The sequence below is a fragment of the Telmatherina bonti genome, assembly GCF_933228915.1.
Source record: "Telmatherina bonti genome assembly, chromosome: 9".
NCBI lineage: Eukaryota > Metazoa > Chordata > Actinopteri > Atheriniformes > Telmatherinidae > Telmatherina > Telmatherina bonti.
The window spans coordinates 11,626,599-11,636,506 of record NC_136627.1 but is presented as its reverse complement, the minus strand read 5'-3'; the positions used below and the strand labels follow the sequence as shown (position 1 = coordinate 11,636,506).

Below are 9,908 nucleotides of genomic sequence, written 5' to 3'. Positions count from 1 at the left end.
CTCCACCTTTAAAGAAACTGAGTAACTGGGTTTTTACTGAGGCTGGTATCTGTGCAAAACAGACTCAAACAGCTGAACGTGAAGATGTTCAGGGAGGATTTTATGTTTATTATAGGATAAATGCATTAATAATGAATAAATAGCTTGAGTTAAGCCGATGTTTTAAGCAAAAACTCTGCTAAAAAAAAAAAAAAAAAAAAAAAAAAAAAGCTCCTATTTTTCCATGTTCCCTATTTTACTCAAAGTGCACTTTAAGCATTGCAATTCCATATTTCTACCAGGCGCTGTGGAGCAATAAAAAGGAGGTTTGATGGCCTGTTTATTTATTTATTTAAAAAAAAAAAAAAAAAAAAAAAAAGTATTTACTTTCTTCTTATTACTGTAACAAACAAATAAACAGACCCTACCGTAAGTGTAAAGAACTGGCCCAACACTGCGTGTCTGGGGAGCACAAGCAGCACAGACAGAGACAGAAGGAAAAGACACTTAAAACCCTCTTTTAACAAACCCCATAATTCCCCCGTTTTGTGGAGATGTTTTCCTTCCAGTCTGCGACACACTACAGTCCACATGAGCCCACAGGTGAAGGCAGAGGCAGGTAAACCAAGCTGACTTCCTTGTTTCTGTCGTCCAATAACGGAGAGAGATGGAGCAGCTCTGAACAACTGAAAGAGAAAGTAAAATTCATTCAGGGAAGTCTTTATGCTGCGTATCATTCAGCAGCCACACAGACATGCCGTTTCCTATCGACTAACTCTAGCTAAACAAAACAATAATCGATTAATATCCTACACAAAGGGTCACATTAGTCTGTCGCTGAGTTCATCTGAGGTCAGCAGAGGAAAATGTCGCGCGGGTCCAACGCAGGCTTCGACCGACACATCACCATATTTTCCCCGGAGGGCCGCCTCTACCAAGTCGGTAAGGAAGCTAGAAAAGGCTAACAAAAACAGCGTGGCTGCCACAGAGCAGAGGACAAAAAAAAAAGAAAAAAAAAGCTGTGTGTATAAATAACAACTTTAATTAAACTTTTTCACTAAAAGTGAAGTTTCCAGGAGGTTATGTCAGGTCAAGTTGGCAACGTCAAGTAAATCCATATTTTTCCTCAGCTTTTTAAAATGGAAGCCTTAATTTAATAAATTTAAAGTTAAACCTGTTGTCAAAATCCACTACTGTAACATTAAATTGTAGTTTTGGTCTTTTAAACCCTGATTTTAGTTCTTAAAGCCGCTTTTTAGTCAAAGCTAATCTGGTTGCCAGGTTTGGCTGCGTGTAATGAGAGAAGTGACTCCGCAGAAACAAGCCAGGGACACTGGTTCTGATCTGGGTGTGAAACTAAAGTAATTACCCCCCTGTTATTTATTTATTTATTTTTGTGGTCCATATTCCGATTAAATCGAGGTGTAAAGCCTAATCTCAACTTTAGCTATATCTGGCAACCACAGGTTCATTTTTGTCTTTTTTGATTTTTTTTTTTTTAGAAAAATAAACTATAATACTGTTTTCTCTGTTTTTCTACCATACTTATGGTTCTTTTCTGTGTTTTTCCATGCAGAATATGCCTTCAAAGCCATCTCCCAAAGTGGGTTAACATCTGTTGGGGTCAGGGGGGCTGACAGTGTGGTGGTGGTCACGCAAAAGAAAGTACCGGTAGGATGTCATACACAAACACTCACAAACACTCACACATCCCAAGGATGCTGACAAAAGCGAGCTGAAATAAAATAGTGAAGCCACGCAGGTCCAGTCAGCTAAATGCTGGAACAATATATCAGAATGTGAACAGGATCCGTGGCGTTACATTACCACGCCACACGGCACTGACATGTTCCAGCAGGCGTAATTTATCCTGGATGGGTCCAGATTTCATTAAATGTGTCTAAAAGTATAATGAGCCCTGCGATGGACAGGCGAGCTGTCCAGGGTGTACCCTGCCTGTCGCCCAAAGCCAGCTGGGATAGGCTCCAGCTTCCCCGCGACCCTGAATTGGATTAAGCGGTTCAGAAAATGAATGAATGAATGTATGAATAAAAATATAATGAATGATACATATTTATAAATATATAACAGGTTTGGATGCTTACCTCTGTATTTATTTGGTTTTTATATAGTAGTAAATGAATTGAGGGAGTTAATAATAAAAACATATGCTAAATTTCATGCTTCCTTTCTCATCTGCAGGACAAGCTGCTGGACTCCTCTACTGTGACAAACATGTTCAAACTAACTCCTCGCATCGGTTGTGTGATGACTGGACACAATGGTGTGTTTTCCTCACATGCATGACATATTTACAGGATAATTGTCTAAGTAATTGCAACACTTTCATGTAATAAATGTGAACAAGTGTAATACTCATGGCTAGTTGCAGACGACATATATGCATAATGTTAATGCATATGTTAATGAAGTTAAATTATATTTATTGCGTGTTTAATAACACGACACTCCCTCTGGTCGGTGCAGCTGACAGCCGTTCGCAGGTTCACCGGGCTCGGGTTGAAGCTGGTGAATGGAAATATAAGTTTGGTTATGACATAACAGCGGACGTGTTGTGTCGTCGGCTGGCGGATATCTCCCAGGTCTACACTCAAAATGCAGAGATGAGGCCTCTAGGCTGCTGTGAGTGACTTTTCTTATGACTTCTGTTATTCCTTCCCTCTCAGACCATTAGAAATCTTTTCTGTGTTTTTCACTGCACATTTCTAAAAGCGGCTCTTATCTCGTCATGCTCCAGGTATGATTCTGGTGGCTATTGACCCCCAGCTCGGACCTGTCCTGTATAAATGTGACCCGGCTGGCTACTACTGTGGATTTAGAGCCACAGCGGTTGGTGCCAAGCAGACCGAGGCCAACAGCTACCTGGAGAAAAAACTGAAGAAGAAGCCAGAACTGACCCATGACAGGACAGTGCAGGTACGGCAGCCTTTACTATTTTTATCCATTTGAGTTGCGGTCACTCAGAAGGTTAATCAGGAGGAACAGAGAGATCTTTGGGGAAAGGTGGCGACAAAGAGAGGTGTGGAGACTCATCCTTTACACATCAGACAGACCTCCACTGTAGCTTCTTTTAAATCTTTACTGAAGACCCATTTGTTTAAGCTGGCATTTTCTGCACAATAAGTCGACCTTTTAGATCTGATTTTATTTCAATTGTTTTAATTTGATCGCTTTTTATTTTTTATTGTTTTTAGATGCCTGTAATTTTTTTCAAATTTACCTCATGTATGTTATTTATACGGTTTTGTTTTTTTTTAACCCCCCCCAATGTGGCACTTTGGTCAACATTGTTGTTTTTAAAGTGCATAATAAATAAAGTTGTATTGTGTTGTATCCCTACACACCACTGTGTTTGTGATATGGTTCATATCAGCTTCAACAAGTTAAGATGTGTATTTTTTATGCTTACAACTGTGTTGCATCTCCTCTTTCAGCAACAATCTGTAAAGGTGGGGACTAAAGAGACCTTGTTGTTGGACCGTGCTTGTCTGATACAGGATTAGTGTCTCAGCAGTTCTGGGTCTTCTTTGTTTTATTGGTATTTTACGATGCACAAAACGTTTCCAGTTGGTGGAAAAGCTTTTCTTTTTTGTGGTTTAGCAATGCTTTGCTGAAATATGAAAGACACTGTCTGGATAGGAACATATTTTGCTTTTACAGCTGTTTATTCCAAACCGACGTTGCCTTTCCAGATGTGCAAATCAGGGTTTAATGCACCTTCACACCATCAGAGATGCAGGGTTTTGAACTAAATGCTGAATACAAGTGAGATGGTCCTTTAATCCGGATGCTGCCGTGTCAGTTTTCCTCTCTGTACATTTTAAATAAACTTTGTCTCAGAGAAGAGTGTAGCTCTCTGGATAGTGTTCACATGTGGTTTCCTCATAGCCAGATGGAGCTTTGACCTGCATTTATAGACGGCATAGTGGCGTCTGTCCGAAGACAGTGTGTAGCGGACCCCCCCAACTCAAGGTTGACACTTTACTGATGATTTTTAGGTTTAATGACAGTAAACTCGCAAATTTATGGTAAGAGCTGGAAAATACACAGAAACTTTTTACCGTCTTTTCATTGCTGTTAAGTTCGCTCGCACCACAACTGATAGACGGAAGTACCTTAAAAAATAAAAGCAAAGAGTTAATCGTAGCTGATGGCAAAGAAAGACAATAAATGCTAAAATAAAATATTACCTTGAGGGATTACTTAGGGTATTTACACAGTGATTAGATGAGTTAATGAGCCAAGATGTGTTTTGCGTATCAGTAAAGCCTGTTTTTGATGCAGCGCTGCCTAAGATCACTGGTTTCCATTTCTGTTTTTTTTTTTCATTTCTTCTGCACACAGGGATTTCTTCAGATTCTCTAAAGTGTTATTGTTAACTGTGGATTTTATAATATTATAGCTGTGTATTTTACATCAAGCCATGTTATTTAAAAAAAACTCCACAATTGGTAGACAGTTCTTCGCAGCTTGCGGAGCTGATGCTCATCTCTGCATGAGAGATTCTGCCTGTTTGGATTTAGCACCACTTACTTTCAGCCTTTTGCTGCCCCATCCCACTTTTTTCTAAGAGTTGTTGCTGACAGTAAAGTAAAGATTAGCACATATTTTAGATTAAATGAATATATTCAGTTATTTACTCATGTTAATGTCATGAATATGAAAGTTGTGGTATAATATTGCATGACCCTTTAATTAACCCTTTAAGGCTCAACCATGAAAAATGGTAAGAAATTAAAAAGATTTTTAATATGAGGTCTATATTTTGTCCTTAAACAAAATATAACAAAAAGTAACTATTTTGGGGGCAATATTTATATTTATTATTATGAATTGTCTTCAACAGGATTTTGAGCAAAGTTTTAACCATAAATTGATGCCAAAGGTCTCAGAAACTGAATGTATCAAATAGGATACGTTAGGGTTTATAGGGTTAAAGGCTTCAGATCAATCCAAACCCAGATCAAAGCTGTCTTAATGTCTTTGACCTGATTGGCCCAAAGAGCTTTGTCTCATTCATTTCACTCTGCAACTCATCTGCCTCCAGTGTCACAACTTACTGTGATTTTAAAGGTGTTTCTTTCCAAAACTATTCAGCCCTACTTTTCACAACCACCAAAGCCTTTCAGTCGACTTGCAAATCTTCAACAAGTTAACAGAGACTTTAACTCAAAGGGCTTCTAACGGATCACTTTGAACATTTTTCTTCATGTCTTCGTTTCTCCTGATAGTGTTTTCAGTGTTAAAAGAAATCACATACACACTTGGTTTGGTTGGTTATTTTATATTCAGGCTTAATGCTTCTTCACCTCAGCTCCTCTGTCCTTCCAGTTGGCTATATCGTGTCTGTCCTCTGTCCTGTCGTTGGACTTTAAGGCCACTGAGCTGGAGGTCGGTGTAGTGACCAAAGACACACTTAAGTTCAGGTAATTATTTGTGTATTACTGTAGAAACAGAATTTTAAATAAATTGAGTCTCTTATGTGTTGATCTTCCTGAGGCTTCAACTCTCAAGCTGTGTCTGAATGTCCACATTATTCCCTACATAGTGCCCTGTAATGTGGTCTCGCTGTTTTCTAGGGGTGATAAAAGTAGGACTGTGACGATATGCTTTCGTTCTGATTCAATTCGATTCCAATTTTTTTGGCTACCAATTTGATTTAAATTGTGATTCTCATAATTCTTTAATATTGCTGACTTTTTTTTTATTTTTTTATTTTTATTAAAAAAATGTATAAAACTTTTTTTTTTTGCTCTACATTTTTCTTGATTTCAAGACAAAACAACCCAGTAGCCAGACCATTATTCTGCTGCTATAATACCCAGGAAGACAAGTAAAATAAAATTATCAATAAAAACAATAAAAAAGACAAACATTTTATAATGGACTATTTTCATTTATTTGAAAAAAAAACAAAGATTTTAAATTGATTTTAAAATTGTGAAGCAAAAAATCCCAATATTCGATTTTTCAATTCAATTTTTCCCACCCCTAAAAAGTAGTGCACTCAAGATTACCCACAATGCATCTTGAAACGTAGTGAGCATCGATGGTCACTAGACCAGTGTTTTTCAACCACTGTTCTGCGGCACAATAGAGATCATCAGGTGTGCCTTGAGAAATTACCCAATTTCACCTAATTGGTCTAAAAAGCAACTCTGTGTTCATCGAAACAGGCCCCATTGAAGGACAATGAATTCCTTTTTCTTGTGTTCATCTAATTTCTATTCAAGAGGCTTTGACAAGATGGACTTTATATTAATTATGTGGACTTTTAAAAAAACAAACAAACAACATTTCGGTTTGTGGTGTGCCTTGTGATTTTTCAGAGGAAAAAAAAAGTGTGCCTTGGCTCAAAAAAGGTTAAAAAAAAAAAAGACTGCACTAGACAGATCAATATAGGCCACAATGTGTAGGAGCTTACATGAACGTCAAAGCTTTTAAAAAAGAAACTACAGTATAAACTCATCATTTGTATCAGTATTTATTGAACAGATATGCAACAAATAAATAATAAAATACAATACAGGAAAATAAAATATACAAGTTTGGAATAGATTTGGAAGACCCATTGTGGTTACCGTGGTTACAACTGATAGTCATGAGAAAACAGTCAGCTTTGAGTTCATATCGCCAACAGAATGGGTGCACTAGTGGGCTGTACAGTGCAGCCCTGTGATGTAAACGAAGGGTTAGTGTGGCCATTCGGACACAGCGTAAGTGTGCACGAATTCACTGTCTTCATATTGTAAAACTGGAGGATTTTCTGCACCTTCTCATTCTCGTTTCATTTAGTTATTATAAATACAGCTTTTCTGTGATTAACTGAGATCCATGCATCTGATTTACTGTCAATATTTCCCTCCTCGTCTCTTCTTTTCTGTCCCACAGGACGCTGTCAGAGGCAGAGATTGAAGCCCACCTGGTGGCCATCGCAGAACGAGAGTAGAGGCTCACTCACAAATGGCGCTCAGTAGTTCATCACAGCATCTTATGTTGGGCGTGTTTGATTTATCCCAGTTTAGCCACGCTGTGGCCTGCAGGCCGAGGACAAACACAGTTTTTCATCCATTTGTTGAGGAAGACAGATCACGTACGCCTGATAAAGAAACGTTTTTCTAAAGGATCAATACAGGTGCTTCAAGCGACACATGACGCCATCATAGTTTGCTACATATTTTCATGACTCAGTAATTGTTGGTTGAGTACAGAACCTTAGTGACAGTTTCTTACTGTAAGTTTTTACCTTCCCTCATCACATTAAAACAGTCCACCCACTAACTCAATGTCAACCCTTTTACAAAAGTCTTAAATAAAAAAAATCTGAATCTGAATCTTCTGTGTTTCTTTGAATATTTACATAGACTTTTAAACTTTAATCTCGGACATAGTGGCTGAACCATCTTGACTAGATGAAATTCACCTTGTTGATCAGCAGATGGCAGCACCTGAGCTAAATCTGATGTCAGTTCCAGGTCACCCATCCACAGCTTGCCTGCCTGATCTATGAACTTCCTCCAGGATTTAGTGAAGGTCTTCCAGCAGAGTTGATTAGAATATGAGACAGAGGGAAAATGATGCATTATTGATCTACATATTTTCAGTTATTTTATCAGGAAAATCATGCAGCATTAATTTGAAAAGCATTTACTTTAACTAAAAAATATCCTGCAGGGTGAACTTCCTCGTGTAGCCACTAGATGGCAGCATCATGCCTGCCTACAGCTTTTATGTTTCCTTTATTTTTCTACTGATTTTGAGTCATAAACATTTGTTGCATCTTAATATTTTCAGTGTGTTCTTGTGCTTTGGTTGTAAATATCAGTCTCTTTAAAGTTTCCTTTGTCCTCCACATATGTTTACAGATTTAATCTATTACAATAGTACTTTCTTCCTTAAACAACACACACACACACACACACACACACACACACACACACACAGAACAGCAGGTTTTGCTCACGTTTTACTTTATTAAAGCTTCAATCTTGCAGTATTATTACAGAAGTTACATGTTACCATTTATTAAAGATTAAAACAAATTCAGCATCCAATTCTCTTCATTTTTTTATATTTGCAAAGTTCTGGGAACCAAAGATCAGACATGCGTGTAGATTTTACATCTGGATTTCTTACATATTTATAAAAACCGAATTAAAAATCTGACAAACGAGTTAGACATATTTAAACCTAGTAATGTGAAGAGGGGTATTTAAAGGTTCAGTCCTCACTTTGTTTGCAGACACAGTCAGGATTTAGACTGAGAAGCTTGTATCAGTGACTCTCAGTCAGCAGCAAAAAGCCATACTAGTCTCATTAATTCTGCAAGCTGGAGACGTCCCATGCTACACCGACAGGCCTCTTAATGCCCTTTAGTGTCTGCTCTCCACTTACCTCATGGCTGAGAAGACTGTTTTCTAAGATTAAGACAGGATGTGCATAAAAGAAACAATTAAACTTAGCTCAGTTTCAGTGTAGCTTCAAGCCAAAAAGAGTTAATGAAAATTTTTTCAGACATATAGTTCTTATGTTTAAAGGTAAAAGTGTCTGGTGTGTCGGCTGGCGAGTGTCATGTTTGACTTCGTCCTCACAAGAACCTGAAAAACACACAGAAGAAGAAGCGATGTTCAGTTGCATTAGTTTAATGGCATTAACGCAGAAATCTGTGAGGGACATCAAACTGGTGGTCATTCTTATGATAAAAATCCATGTGAGGAAATTTGACATGTTTTATATTTTACCTATAACTAGATCTTTTCACAGCAGACAAAAAGCTTGCTTGTTATTATTGTTAATAATTCATTCATTTTAATACTGAAGCCTTGTCACCATGCAGGAGAAAACTCCATCTAAAGATTTAACATTGAGAAAAGAACTTTTTTATACGATTTTGGACAATTTGTATAAGAGATCAATTATTTCATATGGGAAATAATAAGCAGGAAAGTGTCTAAAATTTGTTAATTGTGTTAAATGGTTCAGTTTGTCCACATGTCTAAGTAAGGGAAAGGGTGGAGTGTCCTGTCTGGGTTGAGAAAGAGATCTTGCCCCAAGTGGAGGAGTTCAGATATCTCACGATTGACGTAAAGATGGAGCGTGAGATCAGCAAGCAGATCAATTTGGCATCGGCAGTAACATGGACTCTGTGCTGAACCAGAAGGCAAAGCTGTCGGTATACCAGTCGATGTATGTTCCTGCCCTCAACTATGGTCATGAGCTGTGGGAAGAGACTAAAAGAATGACTGGGCAGCTGAAATGAGTTTTCCTTCGCAGGGTCCCTTAGAGATAGGTTGAGAAGCTCGGTCATGCAGGGAGAACTCAGAGTAGAGCCGCTGCTCTTCCAAATAAAGAGGAGCCTGATGAGGTGGGTTGGGCATCTGGTTAGGATGCCTCCTGGACGCCTCCCTGGTGAGGTGCTCTGGCCACGGCCCCAGGGGAGACCCAGGACACGCTGGAGGGACTATGTCTCTCAATTGGCATGGAAATGCCTCAGTATCCCCCCGATGAGCTGGCAAATATGCCCGGGGAGAGGGAAGTCTGGGATTCCCTGCTGAGGCTGCTGCCCCTACAACCTGACCTCAGATAAGCGGCTGGCTGGATGGATGATGGATGAATGGATGGATGGTCTAAACTAAAGTGAAAATAAGCGGCACTTAACATCTTTTTAATGACTTTTATATGAGGAAGCATTCAAAGACTGCGATGCAAACCCATCACCTTTGAATTTCTTAACTTAGCTAAATCTGTGTTTTCTATCAGTAACGACCAACCACGAATGGCTGCATAAAGATTCAAACTTGGGTCTCCTTTGTGACAATCAGTGGTTCACCTGCTATCACATTAAAAGTTTTTCTGAACTTCTGCTGGATGTGCACCATCACAACCCCCCACCTCTCCTCACCCCTCCC

At 38.7% G+C, this 9,908-nt stretch overlaps 1 protein-coding gene across 1 annotated transcript; it reads left to right on the top strand.

Annotated features, from left to right (window-relative positions):
* The first annotated feature begins 563 nt into the window (after window positions 1–563).
* On the top strand, window positions 564–7,246 carry LOC306760766 (proteasome subunit alpha type-6-like). Its single transcript, XM_079246753.1, has 7 exons — window positions 564–921; window positions 1,556–1,650; window positions 2,182–2,263; window positions 2,467–2,622; window positions 2,738–2,916; window positions 5,332–5,426; window positions 6,892–7,246. The coding sequence occupies exons 1-7, from the start codon at window positions 846–848 to the stop codon at window positions 6,947–6,949; spliced, it is 741 nt and encodes a 246-aa protein (XP_079102879.1). The 5' UTR covers window positions 564–845; the 3' UTR covers window positions 6,950–7,246.
* Window positions 7,247–9,908: the final 2,662 nt, after the last annotated feature.

What these genes read in the sequence shown, in the direction of transcription:
- LOC306760766 (XM_079246753.1), top strand. Translation starts at nt 846, where the DNA reads ATGTCGCGCGGGTCCAACGCAGGCTTCGACCGACACATCACCATATTT. An exon ending in TGTGATGACTGGACACAATG is followed by an intron (nt 2,264 to 2,466) that starts GTGTGTTTTCCT and finishes TGGTCGGTGCAG; the next exon opens with CTGACAGCCGTTCGCAGGTT. An exon ending in GATGAGGCCTCTAGGCTGCT is followed by an intron (nt 2,623 to 2,737) that starts GTGAGTGACTTT and finishes GTCATGCTCCAG; the next exon opens with GTATGATTCTGGTGGCTATT.